The sequence below is a fragment of the Larimichthys crocea genome, chromosome XII (genome assembly GCF_000972845.2).
Source record: "Larimichthys crocea isolate SSNF chromosome XII, L_crocea_2.0, whole genome shotgun sequence".
NCBI classification, from domain to species: domain Eukaryota; kingdom Metazoa; phylum Chordata; class Actinopteri; family Sciaenidae; genus Larimichthys; species Larimichthys crocea.
In genome coordinates this window covers 31,474,594-31,489,216 of record NC_040022.1, presented here as the reverse complement: position 1 = coordinate 31,489,216, position 14,623 = coordinate 31,474,594, and the positions used below count along the sequence as shown (strand labels likewise).

At 44.0% G+C, this 14,623-nt stretch overlaps 3 protein-coding genes across 7 annotated transcripts; 1 reads left to right on the top strand and 2 right to left on the bottom strand.

The window, feature by feature from the left end:
- Nucleotides 1–1,340: 1,340 nt before the first annotated feature.
- LOC104938643 (heat shock 70 kDa protein 1) lies at nucleotides 1,341–4,100 on the bottom strand. 4 transcript variants are annotated; one of them, XM_027285733.1, is made up of 3 exons: nucleotides 4,015–4,100; nucleotides 3,829–3,887; nucleotides 1,341–3,548 (listed from the first exon to the last, which is right to left on the bottom strand). In XM_027285733.1, exon 3 carries the CDS (start codon nucleotides 3,527–3,529, stop codon nucleotides 1,610–1,612), a length of 1,920 nt encoding a protein of 639 aa, XP_027141534.1. In that variant the 5' UTR covers nucleotides 3,530–3,548; nucleotides 3,829–3,887; nucleotides 4,015–4,100; the 3' UTR covers nucleotides 1,341–1,609. The 4 variants fall into 4 exon arrangements, with proteins under 4 accessions (XP_027141534.1, XP_027141532.1, XP_027141533.1 ...); XM_027285731.1 differs by lacking the exon at nucleotides 4,015–4,100 and adding an exon at nucleotides 3,938–3,975; XM_027285732.1 differs by lacking the exon at nucleotides 4,015–4,100 and adding an exon at nucleotides 3,957–3,975.
- Nucleotides 4,101–5,825: 1,725 nt separating this feature from the next.
- Nucleotides 5,826–10,419, top strand: LOC104938645 (trypsin). The gene is made up of 6 exons (XM_010755064.3): nucleotides 5,826–5,949; nucleotides 7,221–7,241; nucleotides 7,489–7,648; nucleotides 7,726–7,997; nucleotides 8,678–8,826; nucleotides 9,141–10,419. Exons 1-6 carry the CDS (start codon nucleotides 5,895–5,897, stop codon nucleotides 9,429–9,431), a joined length of 948 nt encoding a protein of 315 aa, XP_010753366.3. The 5' UTR covers nucleotides 5,826–5,894; the 3' UTR covers nucleotides 9,432–10,419.
- Nucleotides 10,420–10,505: 86 nt separating this feature from the next.
- Nucleotides 10,506–13,424, bottom strand: jmjd8 (jumonji domain containing 8). 2 transcript variants are annotated; one of them, XM_027285539.1, is made up of 9 exons: nucleotides 13,239–13,424; nucleotides 12,967–13,062; nucleotides 12,432–12,480; nucleotides 11,937–12,081; nucleotides 11,781–11,849; nucleotides 11,547–11,666; nucleotides 11,016–11,083; nucleotides 10,796–10,930; nucleotides 10,506–10,698 (listed from the first exon to the last, which is right to left on the bottom strand). In XM_027285539.1, the coding sequence occupies exons 1-9, from the start codon at nucleotides 13,334–13,336 to the stop codon at nucleotides 10,618–10,620; spliced, it is 861 nt and encodes a 286-aa protein (XP_027141340.1). In that variant the 5' UTR covers nucleotides 13,337–13,424; the 3' UTR covers nucleotides 10,506–10,617. The 2 variants fall into 2 exon arrangements, with proteins under 2 accessions (XP_027141340.1, XP_027141341.1); XM_027285540.1 differs by having other exon boundaries at nucleotides 11,937–12,033.
- Between the last annotated feature and the right edge of the window lie 1,199 nt (nucleotides 13,425–14,623).

The following is a 14,623-nucleotide window of genomic DNA, read 5'->3' as shown; positions in this document are numbered from 1 at the left end:
AAACATAAAATATAAAAAAAATAAAACAGAAAAATAAAACTATAAAAATATAAAACATGAAAAGAAAACATAAAACATAAAAAACCGTGGAAATATAAAAAATAAAATATAAAACATAAAAAATAAAATATAAAACATAAAATATAAAACATGAAACATAAAAAATAAAATATAAACTATAAAACATAAACTATAAAATATAAAACATGAAATATAAAACATAAAATATAAAACAAACTATAAAATATAAAACATAAACTCACAGGAAAAACAACAAACTGTTGCTTTAGTTGAGAGTTATTGATGCTTTTTTATGTTTGCATGATTTAATGTTTACAAAACAGCTTAACATGACAATGTCTGTGCAATATAATTTATATATTTGTCCACTGTATATACTGTCATATTCATTAAATTAGATTAGATTATATATACTTTATTCATCCCACCACGGGGAAATGTACTTGTTACAGCAGCAGAGGAAAGTGTAGCATACACTACAGAATTATTAAAAAGTAGAAAAGGCAAAAACAAAAAACACAATAACAGAAATATCTATAACCTACAATAAACACGAAAAACAATCAACCTTCAAAAACAGACAAGTACTGAGGATAAAAGTGGCATGATGTATAAAACGAGTATTGTGATGTAAAGTGACCATAGTGTAAGAAATATAGCAAAGAAGTGGCCATAATATAAATAATAAATATTATTATTATTATTGCAAGAGTAGATTCACCTAGCTCATGTACAGAACTCGACCGTTTATAGAAACCCTATTTATTCCTCCACCTGCACCATCACCAGTGACTGATCTGTGAGTGATCTGTGTTCACCTCAGTCATTCCTGGACACATCTTGATGGTTATTGTCACAGTAAATTCAGTTATCTCATCTTAAGACACACACTGACAGGAGGAAAATATCTAATTATACATGAGGACAGCACAGTTTCATAAATAAAACTATAGATATAGAATATAGATGTTTAAAGTCAATGTGGTGCAGCACATAGACAGACTCTTAAAGCACTGAGGTAACCCACAGGTAACCTGCTCATGTTTAACTGCAGGTGCGACATCTAGTGTTAAATCTTCTCACTGCACTACTTCAAGAACTTAAACCTCATTATTAAAAGGTACCTCTTGTTTCATAATGTCTATGAGCAAGAAAACTTTAAATTACATACAGTAATTAAATATTGCAGTAGGTGACTTTTGACTGAAGTACTCTTGTGTTGTTTGTTTGTAGTATTCTAATAATTTGGTTTTGTTTCATGTGAAGTTCTGATGAATGCGTCACAAACTCATGCAAGATAAAACTATAAGACACATGAATGATTATTTACTTATCACCATCTTTATTGCAAAGTCCAGCAATGCAACAATATAAAAACATGAACAACTTCCCCAGAAAGGTTTTGATTATGAAGTGTACAAATCATCAATAGAAGGATAAATATTTATAGACATGACGTGCAAGATTAAACATTGAGAGTCCATATGAAGGGTCACATCTCTAAAAGATTCAAACATACAAACATGAGGCAGTTACAGTTGAATCATAACCAGCTTCAGTGTTTAGAGAGTCCACATGAAGGGGCACTTTAGTCCACCTCCTCAATGGTGGGCCCCTGGGAGCTGGCTCCTGCCTCCTGTCTACAACTACCGCTGGGCATTCCTCCCTGATACAACTTGCTGATGATGGGGTTACACACTTTCTCCAGCTCTTTCTGCTGGTGTTGGTACTCCTCTTTATCAGCCAGCTGGTTGTTCTCCAGCCAGAGGATGGTCTCATCACACTTTGCAATCAGCTTCTTCTGGTCCTCCTCACTAATTTTGCCCTTCAAGTTCTCATCCTGCAGACTGCTCTTCATGTTGAAGGCGTACGACTCCAGAGAGTTCTTGGCAGCGATCTTGTCCCTCTGAAGTTCGTCTTCAGCTTTGTATCTGTCCGCTTCCTGCACCATCTTCTCGATCTCTTCTTTGCTCAGTCGGCCCTTATCGTTGGTGATGGTGATCTTGTTCTGTTTGCCGGTGCTTTTGTCCACAGCTGACACGTTCAAGATGCCGTTGGCGTCCACGTCGAAGGTGACCTCAATCTGCGGCACCCCTCGTGGAGCAGGTGGGATTCCCGTCAGCTCAAACTTGCCCAGCAGGTTGTTGTCCTTGGTCATGGCTCTTTCCCCTTCGTAGACCTGAATGAGGACCCCGGGCTGGTTGTCAGAGTAGGTGCTGAACACCTGGGTGTGTTTAGCAGGGATGGTGGTGTTACGTTTGATCAGGGACGTCATGACTCCTCCGGCTGTCTCGATACCCAGGGACAGAGGCGCCACGTCCAGCAGCAGCAGGTCCTGAACGTTGGCAGAGGTGTCACCCGTGAGAATGGCGGCCTGGACGGCAGCACCGTAAGCCACGGCCTCATCTGGGTTGATGCTCTTGTTCAGCTCCCTGCCGTTGAAGAAATCCTGCAGGAGTTTCTGGATTTTGGGGATTCGGGTGGAGCCCCCGACCAGGACGATGTCGTGGATCTGTGCCTTGTCCATTTTGGCATCCCTCAGGGCTTTCTCCACCGGCTCCAATGTTCCCCTGAACAGGTCGGAGCACAGCTCCTCAAAGCGAGCCCTGGTGATGGAGGTGTAGAAGTCGATGCCCTCAAACAGAGAATCAATCTCAATGCTGGCCTGGGAGCTGGAGGACAGGGTCCTCTTGGCCCTCTCACAAGCTGTGCGCAGCCTCCTCAAGGCTCTCTTGTTCTGGCTAATGTCCTTCTTGTGTTTCCTCTTGAACTCCTCCACAAAGTGGTTGACCATGCGGTTGTCAAAGTCCTCTCCGCCCAGGTGAGTGTCTCCAGCCGTGGCTTTGACCTCAAAGATACCGTCTTCAATGGTCAGGATGGACACGTCGAAGGTGCCTCCACCCAGGTCAAAGATCAGGACGTTGCGCTCTCCCGTCTTGGCTTTGTCCAGACCGTACGCGATGGCGGCTGCCGTCGGCTCGTTGATGATCCTCATGACGTTCAGTCCTGCGATGACACCTGCGTCTTTAGTCGCCTGACGCTGGGAGTCGTTGAAGTACGCCGGGACCGTGATGACCGCCTGGGACACCTGGTGGCCGAGGTAGGCCTCAGCAATCTCCTTCATCTTCACCAGGACCATGGAGGAAATCTCCTCAGGGGAGAAGGTTTTGTCCTCTCCTTTGTATTGCACCTGAATTTTGGGCTTCCCTGCATCTCCGACCACGTTGAAGGGCCAGTGCTTCATGTCAGCCTGCACCACTGAATCATCCAGCTTCCTTCCGATCAGCCTCTTGGCATCGAACACAGTGTTGCTGGGATTCAAAGACACCTGGTTCTTGGCCGCGTCTCCGATGAGTCTCTCAGTGTCAGTGAACGCCACATAGCTGGGGGTTGTCCTGTTGCCCTGGTCGTTGGCGATGATTTCCACCTTTCCGTGCTGGAAAACCCCGACACAGGAGTAGGTGGTGCCCAGGTCGATGCCGATCGCTACACCTTTAGCTGCAGACATTTTGACTGGAGACGGTTGTCTGTGAAACATTCAAACAACGTTTTAGAAACAGGTTGAAGGTCAGATCAGCACATTCCTGCACCTGTACACCGACTCACAGCCTGCACTCACATTCATCATCGTCACTTTAGTTCAGTATTTTTTATTATATAATAGAATTTTTATTCTGAGCTTCTCATGTGAAAGAAAAACATTTAAAAACTGACGTCCCTTCAAAATAAAACACATCTATCATGGATTTACCAAAATATTAAACATCAAACTTTAGTGCAGTGATCAGAAGTGAGTGTTGGACTTACAGTTCAGTGCTGAGTGGTCTCTGCTGTGAACAGGGTGGATCTCCTCTTCCTCTCTGGATCTTCTCTGGATCTCCTCTTCCTCTCTGGATCTCTTGCTTCTTCTCTGGATCTCCTCTTCCTCTCTGGATCTCCTCTTCTTCTCTGGATCTCCTCTTCTTCTCTGGATCTCCTGCTTCTTCTCTGGATCTCCTCTTCCTCTCTGGATCTCCTCTTCCTCTCTGGATCTCCTGCTGTGTTCTGCCTCCTCTCTCAGACCAGCCGCTTCATTTATACCTGGTCACGCTTTCTGGTTGTTTCTGGACGGTTCTCACACACAACACCATCAAGTCAGCGTCCATGGCAACAGCTACTTCCCGTTTCAGATTTCAAAATAAAACACCGCATGTCCAACAGACTTTTAAGTAAGTCTGATTCAACACGCTCTTATCTTATTTTGAAATTTAAATGTTGTTATTTCCGGGTATGTTTCTGAGCTTTGACCAATGACGTGTCCGTTCCCAGTGACGCTGGCCAATGAGAGCCACGAGCGCAGCTTTAGTTTCCGGTGTGGTTACGTCATAAAACGAACTTTCTAGAAACGTGGAGCACGTTCAACACTGTGACGTCAAAATAAAAGTCTGACAGTGAATGAAGTGATCAAACATGTGACTGGACACTCAAATTCAAAATAAAAGTTCTTTATGTTCCCTTCATTATGTTTCAGAATAATTCTGTTTAGTTATATTTTAAAAGCACAGTTAGTCTGAGACGTCTGTTCACACCGTGGGATCTTCATCAGTTTGAACTCTGGACTGAGGATGGACAGCAAACATTTTGCTCTGTCTTCATCACCATTTCTGGCAAATGTCAGAACTTTCTAGAAAAGTGAAGCATTATTCGTAAACCTTAATAATCAATGTTTTAGGTAACAAACTAAAAAAAACACTTGGGTTCAAACCTTTATTTTGAAAATCTGCATCTCTGTGGCTCATGTTGATAATAATGATCTTCACTCCTCGAACAGCCTGATCATACTCAACAGTTGCCTGTGACTTTTGAATAATTCCTCACGTGTCTGTAGATACATGAGATAAAGGACGTCGTGTGTCCACAGTCTTCTTGCTCTACATTTATTTGACAGTTTCAGATGCTGCATAATTCAAAGTATCAACACTAAGTATAATTAACATATTAATTACTGGGATCTTGTGTTGTTGGGGGTCTCTGGTAGGAGGAGGTGCAGCAGACTCCCTTCCTGGAGTCAGACCTCGCTGGCAAACATGTGGTGGCGGGGCCTTGGGGCCCACATGAAGATGCTGCTATGTGGGGCCCACCTTCGAGGGTATTGGGGTTGCGTGCTTTGGAAGCAAAGACTTGTTCTGGGGACGTGGAATGTCTTCTCACAGGTGTGGGGAAGAACTGGAGTTGGTGTTGGAGGTGGAGCAACACCAGCTAGATACATTTAAGAACATAACACACGTCAGAAAAAAGGCAGAGATGTCAGCTAACCTGATTTCCAGGAAGCTGTATCAGACTATAAATCATTTGCCATGTTTTGAATATAACTTCTTTAAGACAACACACACACACACATTGAACAGGAAAATCCTGTTAAATGGAGTTTCATGCAGCATGTTTTCAAAACATTTCAGACATTTCCATGTGAGGTTTGGCCTCAGCGAATTCATGATCAAGACTTGTGTTAAAGACCAACATCCTCTCAGCACAGTTAGTCTATGGGACGTCTGTTCACACCGTGTGGATCTCCATCACCAGAGGAACCAGTTCACTGTAAGCTGTAGTGAACCCAGTCCACCAAACAAACAGAGCTCATGTTCGGGCCCCTCAGGCTCCTTCATATACAGTCTGTGTGGTTTACACAACAACAATCGCTCAGGGCCAAAAGAAGTCTGGACCTGAGGCTTCATTTGATTATGTTTGTAGAGAAGGGCGTATGTGGTATGTTGAGGTGTTGTCTAGCAAAGCATCTGAGGGGGCAGGCTGAGGACAGAAAGCAGCAGGCACACCTTCCTGTTTCAGACACTTCAGCTGCTTCATTCATCTCTAACAGTTCACGGAGTCACAGCATGGAGGTCACCCTGCTGTTTTCTGCTGTCGTGATCGTTGCCTTTGTGGTTTCAGGTGAGTGCTGTTAATTATTGTAGAGTATTGGTGTTCATGTGTTCATAGTGAGAAGAAATCTGAATCTGATCCTTTGACTGTAAATGGTAAATAAAGAGCCCGAGGGGACAAACTGATTTATATTTGAATATCAGATTAAATGTGAAACTTTAATGACCCAGAATAAAAGTTATTTGATTGGACTGGTTGAAGACAGAAAACAATATTTAGTATTGATCTCTATTTAACTCAGCATGAAAATCCAGTACAACCAGTTTGACTCATGTTTACTATGTGTCACAAAGGGACGTCTATTCTTAGTGACCAACATTCATATACAGATTAACTTTTAACAAAGAAAGTCAAACAACACGTAATCCTCAGTACTTCACTAAAACGTCACACCTACTGTAGAAATGTGAATTCATTTATTTGACATGTCAGTATTTAAAATAATCTCGACCAACTAGTGAACAACAGGAAAACATCACTAAAAATAAATCACTATACAAGCATCAAAAATAAGAATACTTTAACTTTCCAGTCTTTAAGTATACTTTGCTAATAATACCTTAACTTCAGTGATATGATGATACTCACAGTCAAATGAAGGATCTGAGTATTTGGTGTCTGTCACTGTGGTAACGTCCTCCCTGATTCAATTCATTCATTTAAAAAACATATTGTGCCATTAAACTATAAAATGATTGACGAGGTTGCTGAAGTGTAATTTAAAATTTGCATGTTCTGTAATATTTTCTTTAAGTATGAGTGATGTTGTCACGTTCATGCTCACAGTGCAAGTGGAGGTAAAATTGATCATTTAAAAAAACGACTTCAAACAACCAGTTCCACCCATAAATCATTAACAGTCATTATGGTGGTGCTCTGAGAGCCTAATATTTGATATGTATATGTGATATGTAATATATGTAATATATGTAATATTTGATATGTGCTGTGAAAAGTTTGAGGAATTGTGCATTTGTTCTGATCACATTACTTCTTACAGCCAAACATCAACAACACAAGACACAGCAGCAGCTAGTATTACTGACTAGTCCTTTTCTCTTCTTAGCGTCCTCTTCACTCTGCCATCTTGTCCATCGAGCCCGGTTACATTCCTCACTCGCTCAGCTCCTGTTCTGGCACGACACTAAAAACAACAAAAATAACGTGTTTCTTGTATTTGTTACCTTTGGACAGATCGTGCTAAGCTAAGTCAGCCATATAACAAACAAGCAGACGGTTACATAAAGAACTCAATGTATTTGTCTTTGTGTGTCCCGCAGGAAGCAACGCACAGTCCGATGGTGAGTTCACATACTTTTAATTGCTCTTACTTATTTCTCCACAGAAGTTGGTTAAATTGTCATAACATCTGCTGTAGATTCATGTTCCCTTCAGGATGAACCCTCTGACTCTTCATGTGTCCAAAACTTCAGTCAGGAGTCAGCGGGTGATTAGCTTAGCTTAGCATAAAGACTGGAAGCAGGGGGAAACAGCTAGCCTGGCTCTGTCCAAAATGCATCTTCCATGAATTCTGACTGTGTCCTTCAGTTTGTGGCACTGCGCCGCTCAACACCAAGATCGTGGGAGGTGAGGACGCTCCTGCAGGCGCGTGGCCCTGGCAGGTCAGTCTGCACCGCTCCAGTCATTTCTGTGGAGGCTCCCTGATCAGCGACCAGTGGGTCCTGACTGCTGCTCACTGCTTCCCAAGGTGAGCTCTGATCCTGTCATGTGACTCAGCGTGTCGTTGTGTGTCTCACATGTTAAATCATGTTGTCATCTTTTCAGCACGAGCACATCCGGTCTCATCGTTTATCTCGGGCGTGAAAACCAACAGTCCCTGAATTCGAACGAGGTGGCCCGGTCTGTGTCCCAGATCATCAACCATCCGAACTACAACAGCGGCACACAAGACAACGACATATCCTTGTTGAAGCTGTCCTCACCTGTCGCCTTCACCAACTACATCAGACCCGTGTGTTTGGCGGCAGATGGCAGCACCTTTGACGCCGGGACGACTACCTGGGTCACCGGATGGGGAACAATCCGATCTGATGGAAGTGAGAATCTGTTCAGTCATTTTTAGAAGTCATTGACTGTATGGATGGATGGAAGAGTTTCCTGATGCACAGTAAACTGCTGTTAGCTAATGGAGGAGGGTGTAGACCTAAACCTGGGGGGTGATGTATCTCATCTGGCTTTGTAAAACCTCCAGGATCCTCCACGAGGAGCTGGGAGACGCTGCTTGGCAGAGGGATCTGCTTTGCAAACTCTTTGAGTTTCATGCCCCAGTCACCTGTCACTGTCTGTGATCAGTGGCACTGCAGGAACCGGTTTGACTTCATTTCACAACTGTTGACGTTATGTCACCAGTGCCCAAAGTGCGAACGTCCTCTGACAGTCTCAACGAAACTTCAGATAACAAACACGCCTGTTCATGTTATTATGAGCTCAGAGGAGTGGCCCAGTGTCAGAGCCATCATGCCTTCCTGCGCACTCATCGTAACCGGTTAAACTGCTCACAGTCCATCATCAGAGAAAACCAGTTTCCTGATGGACAGTGAAGTAAACTGCTGACAGCTGTAGCTGCTGTTAGCTCAGTCTGTTCACATTTGAGGAGTGGTCACATGAATCCACATTTGTGGCAGCAGGACGGTGTGTGAAGCTCTGTGGACGGAGGAAGAACACTGTGATACAGAAACACCATCACCAGACTAATCATTAATATTTTATCTTTCAGCCCCCCTTCCCTTCCCTCAGACGCTGCAGGAGGTGAGCGTTCCCGTCGTGTCCAACAGTCAGTGCTCCAACGCCTACGAAGAAGTCGTGCCAATCACGAGCAACATGATCTGTGCCGGTCTGGACGAGGGAGGAAAGGACACCTGCCAGGTGAGTCAGTCCACAGAAGTCAAAGTGTCAACATACCCCATTATGTTTCATGTTCAGGTTCAGTGTTCAGGTTAAGTTAGTTGTGATTAACTATAGCTTGTTACTTGGGAACAATAAATGTAGTCTGAAAACAAAAATATGGTCAACAGAGGCGCTGGGTGCTCACGAGAAGACCTTGTAATCAGAATCCGCAAAGTATCTTGTAACTGAAGAAAATAAATGTAGTGGAGTAGAAGTATGGAGTAAAGTACTTAGTTACACTTGTATTGAATTACTGTTAGCTGGTGATATGACTACATGTCTGACCTGTGCAGGGGGATTCAGGCGGCCCGATGGTGAGTAAAAGCGACTCTAGGTGGGTTCAGGCCGGAGTGGTGAGTTTTGGAACAGGCTGCGCTCTGCCCAATATCCCAGGAGTCTACGCCCGAGTGTCCCAGTATCAGTCCTGGATCAGCAGCCAGGTCACCGGCAGCCAGCCGGGCTTCGTCAGCTTCTCCAGTTCGGGCAGCGGTTCAACGTCCGGAAGTGTTCGACTGGTTTCCTTCTCGGTTCCTCTGCTGCTGTCCGTCTTTCCTGTCCTCCTCTCTCTCTTTGTCCTTTCATAGACGTGTCATGATGCTGCAGGTCAGATGAATGTAACTGTGTCTGTATGACTGCCTCATATTTAGAGACATTCTCCTCATTTTGTCTTTAAAATGTCAGAAAATAGAAAAATTATATCCAACTTTTAACTGCACAAAAATGCACTGACACATAAAAAACTGTTCAGATGCCTTTTTAAAATATGAATTCATCATTTAATAACAAATTTAAGAATTAAAATGAATCTTTAAAAGACGTTTTTATTTCATGCCTCGTTTAAATTCAGTTTTTACTGATCATTTTCTAAAAGCAGTTTGATCCATGAATGAGGTTTGAAATGATCAAGTGTTCAAACATGATTTATTTTTTCTGTATGTTTGGATCTTTTTTTATGGGCAGATTTGCACTGATGGTGAATTTTAGAAGTTTATGAACTTTAATCTGTGACGGCTGTGTTAATGTTTATGCAGAATTAATTACCTCTTTAATCAGATTAAAGGAACAATATGTAACATTATATAGACAGCACTGACACCTAGTAGTGAAAATATGCACTGCAGTCCTTTACTCTGATAATTTTATGATTTAATACAGTAAATGTTACAAAATGTTCCTTTAATTAATTTCTATTAATGCTGTTGATTTTTGTACTGAGGACCTGAAACGCTGATCATGAAGTACAAATTATAATTATTACATACGCAATAATGTCAAATATTAGAAACATCTTTCAGTGAGTTGAACTATCACAGAAAAAAAAACATTTTAACACGATCTGTGTATTTCTGTTTGTGACTGTTTTATGCGCAATAAATGCTTTTTTCTCAATATTCAGAGTTTTGATGCTGAAATATAATTTTAATGTCCGTCTCAGAGACTACGTCCAGGTTTTAGACAGTCTGTGGGGACGTCACGGAGACTACGTCCAGGTTTTAGACAGTCTGCGGGGACGTCACGGAGACTACGTCCAGGTTTTAGACAGTCTGTGGGACGTCACAGAGACTACGTCCAGGTTTTATTAACACTGATTGTGTCGGATGTTCTCTGCTTTTTTACTTTAACACAAATGATACGCTGCCATAAATCAAGACGTCCCGTTGATCTCTGATGTCTTCATATTTTTATTATCATTCTAAAAATTTATTTGAGAGTTTGTTAAAAAGAGTGAGGTGGAATGTGTCTGTGGTCCTTCAGAAAAAAACACGGAGCTCAGCCGAGGAAGGTGGAGATGAAGACGCTGGTGTCCAGGTTGAGTGTGGCGTGCCACCATCGGTCGGGGAAATACAGCACCTGATGGAGAAACAGCCGACTGTTACACATCCCAGAGGTCCAGGCTCATGACTGGACAGAACAGAAGCCTCATGGTTCTGGTCTAAGGTCCGGTTACCTCTCCAGGTCTGATGGTGCACTCCAGCGGAGCCTCGCTCTCGGGCAGGTTGGGGTAGGTCTTCAACACCCAGGACAGGGTGGTGCGGTTCGGGTGGAAATGAGGCTCCTGATCGGGTGGGTACAGGAACCAGCGCTGTGTGATCAGAACCATCAGAACCACTCAATGAACTGAACACTGGGCTGATGCTGAAACAGGAAATGACACGTTGTCTGTTCACCTTTCTCCCGTAGATGACCTCAGAGTAACCCGGACCGTGCCAGTGAAACGGGACGCCTGTTCCAGGACCTGGACACCAACGGAACAGAGAGTACATTTACTCGATTACTTTGCATCTTTATACTTCATCTGATCATCATCACACGTGTTGATGTTGAATGTTTGTGATTAAACTTTTTGGATCAGTCGTGATTTAAACGATGAGTTCGGAGCCCGGAGTCTGTCCACAGTCTCAGATCGAGAACTGCAAACAGACTAAAAGATCTACTAATTACCTTCAGCTAACTGAGCTTTAGAAGGTGTCAGTAAACGAAGTCAGAACCTGTGTGATCTGATCTGAGGACTTCACCTGAGCCGACAGGTAAAACAAACCTCAGTGTCATCTTCAGGCCTCATGTCGGGTCAAATCAGATCTTTAGCCACTCGAGCTGCTTCATGGACGTGAACGTCGTCAAACTGCGTCTCAAAGCCCGACATGATGATGCTTTCTCACCTGTCGGCTCAGGTTTTTAAAACAAATCCAAACTCCGACCTGCGATGCCGAAGCTGTACGCTCCGCTGGTGCGTGGCAGGACGTACGGCGGAGACTCGTACTGCTCGAACAAACTCTGCCACTCTGTGAAGTTGTTGTCTCCAAAGAAATACAGCGTGTCTGCAGGAGAGGAGGAGAACAGTGCAGATCCAGCTGGGAAGTCACTTTATTCATTTGTGACATTTTAAAGACGTCTTCTGTCTGCGAACAAAGAAATAATCACGTTCCACTCACCGCTGCCGAGAGCGTCCGCAGACTGAGGCCTCAGTAAAACATCCACGTACTCCCGAAACGGGATGTCCACTGGAACAGAGCCGAGTGTTTGCAGGTTAGAACGGGTCACATTCAAACTCTGCATGTTCTCAGCACAGAGGGTCACACGTGCATTACCTTTCCTGTAAGAGTAAGTGTTCGCCGTGCTGAGCCGCACTCTCCGCTCCCCGTACTCCTCGAGTAAAGTCGACTTGGAGCACGACGACCTGAATCTCTGAACACAGTCAAGAAACAACGTGGAAACATCTACAGCATGTGCACGCTGCCAGGGACGCAAAGTAACTGAGTACATTTACTCCAAACAGTGCGATAATGTACTGCATAGTGTACTTTTAGTACTTCTTCTTCTTCCACACTGCTGGACGCATTCAGGAAAATCCACCCTGTGACTGTATCAGTTTTTATTTGTGGGTCAGTTACACTCACAGTTTATTAGCTCCTGTAACAACGAATAATGAAATGTTGAATTATCATTTTTTATTCTCACGTGTGAATCTGAATCTGTTTCCTGTCACTGGGTGGATTTTTCTACATTCACAAACAAACACTGACTTCACGTTAAAGTTCAACACAGAGCAGAGTCAACGTTAAAGCAACGTTTAAGAAACGTACCGTGTTATCAGTCAGCCCTCGGAGGATCACCGGCCTGCTGTACGCATACCTGAACAATGAAAGACGTCTGATCAGCGTACGAGAACTTCCAGATCCATGAAGGTCTGAACATTGAGTGAACGTCCCTGAAAACTCCAACATTCATCCACCTGCTTTATTTGACAGAGAGGACATCAGCAACACTTTCAATGCATCCTCGTCTTTTGTGCAAAATGTCAAAAACACTTGAGGACAAGCAGGACAGGACACACGTCCCCGCAGACTGACTAGAACCTGGACGTAGTCTCTGAGACCGCCTAAAACCTGGACGTGGTCTCTGTGACGTCCCCACAGACTGACTAAAACCTGGACGTAGTCTCTGTGACGTCCCCGCAGACTGTCTAAAACCTGGACGTAGTCTCTGAGACGTCCCCGCAGACTGTCTAAAACCTGGATGTAGTCTCTGAGACTATCACAGACTGTCTAAAACCTGGACGTAGTCTCTGAGACTGTCTAAAACCTGGACGTAGTCTCTGAGACTGTCTGTTGTTCGTACCTGTCCATGAACTGTTGATGAGACAGTGAAGAGCTGTCCAGCACGTCAATGTTGCAGAGACCTTCATCCTGTAAGCTGAAGTCTGGATCTGAGGACCTGGACAGACACAGAGGACACACAGAGGACACGGAGGACACAGACCGTCAGGAGCAGTCCTCGTGAAAACACTTCGGCCAGGTTCGGTTTGGACTCGTTCATGTTCGGGACATAATGAATGATATGTGTGTGTGTGTGTGTGTGTGTGTGTGTGTGTGTGTGTGTGTGTGTCTCACCAGCCTCCGTCAGCTGACAGCTGCTCCACCTTCAGCACCGACACACACAGCAGCAGGAAGCGGGAACATGTCGCTGACACCGACCTGTTGAGCTCCATCCACACCTGAGTCTGTCCACGTCACTTCAGACACGTCCAGGTGGACACACCTGTCAGCACACCGACACACGAGCCGCCTTCTCGCTTCCTGTCAGACAGCCAATCAGAAAACACCACATTATGACCGGGACGGGTGCTGCGTTCACGGTCCACGGGTGCTGCGTTCACGGTCCACGTGTCGCTCCAGTTCACATTTACAAGGAGAATCTTTTTTGTGAGCGTCATAATTTGATATAATTCACCATAAATCCAGACACTGCTGTTACCCTGAGAGTTTATTCAACTACTGAATGATTTAAGAACAGCGAGGAAGACAGAGAGCTCCTCTAAAGACAGATAGATACAAAATAAAAGAATGGGACGAGGACGCTTAAAAACAGATAGACAGGTCGGTAAGGTGCAGTGGCAAGATGATGATAATAATACTGATGATGTGATGGTAATGTTATTGTTAATAACAGTATACAATAATAATAACAGCATATAATAATTATAATAATGACAGTACATAATAATAATACTAGTAATAATAATAATAATATATCTATAGACATAGACACATAGAAATGTGTCATATATTCAGCTTGTGCAACGTGCGCATTCATACATAACTGCAATATGTACACATGTATAAATATATGGTGACACTAAAGACAGAGGAGTTATAAAGTCTGATTGCAGTTATGCAATTAGTTTTTAATTAGTCTGTGTGTGTGTGTGTGTGTGTGTGTGTGTGTGTGTGTGTGTGTGTGTGTGTGTGTGTGTGTGTGTGTGTGTGTGTGTGTGTGTGTCTGTGTGTGTGTGTGAACACGATAAAAACAAACCTTTTTTGCCCCAAATTTGCAAGGAGGCCATCGCCAGCTTCATCGTGAGCTGAGGACAAACTGAACTGCAGGAAGGCATCACTGATTTCCGATTCCAGCAGCAGACAAAGTGCTGCAGGACATGATCCCAGAAAACCCTGACGAGTGTACCTACGAAACCATGGCCACCTGCATCAACAACGGCCAACATGAAGTGCATTCTCAGCAGCTGGGACACATCATATCTGAGAACCTTCAACGTGACCCCGGAGCCACGAAGGTAAATCATGTCACGATACAAAATGAGGTAGACAAGTTCATGAAGATGATGCGGAACTGGCTCAACCAGCAGAGACAGAAACTGACCAAGAAGAACAACCGCGTGGACGATAGTCTGAAGAGGATTCGGGGAGCGCTGGAACTTCCAGAGCTCCCAGAGGACATCGTGACACCTGTGGAATCAGCAGCACCTTCCTCCCCTGCT

Excerpts from the sequence above, each read along its gene's own strand:
- LOC104938643 (XM_027285733.1), bottom strand. The coding sequence starts at position 3,529 with ATGTCTGCAGCTAAAGGTGTAGCGATCGGCATCGACCTGGGCACCACC.
- LOC104938645 (XM_010755064.3), top strand. The coding sequence starts at position 5,895 with ATGGAGGTCACCCTGCTGTTTTCTGCTGTCGTGATCGTTGCCTTTGTG. Across the intron at positions 7,242-7,488 it reads AAGCAACGCACAGTCCGATG|TTTGTGGCACTGCGCCGCTC; the intron begins GTGAGTTCACAT and ends TGTGTCCTTCAG. Across the intron at positions 7,649-7,725 it reads GCTGCTCACTGCTTCCCAAG|CACGAGCACATCCGGTCTCA; the intron begins GTGAGCTCTGAT and ends TCATCTTTTCAG.
- jmjd8 (XM_027285539.1), bottom strand. The coding sequence starts at position 13,336 with ATGGAGCTCAACAGGTCGGTGTCAGCGACATGTTCCCGCTTCCTGCTG. Across the intron at positions 11,850-11,936 it reads CACTTACTCTTACAGGAAAG|TGGACATCCCGTTTCGGGAG; the intron begins GTAATGCACGTG and ends GCTCTGTTCCAG. Across the intron at positions 11,667-11,780 it reads TGCGGACGCTCTCGGCAGCG|ACACGCTGTATTTCTTTGGA; the intron begins GTGAGTGGAACG and ends CCTCTCCTGCAG.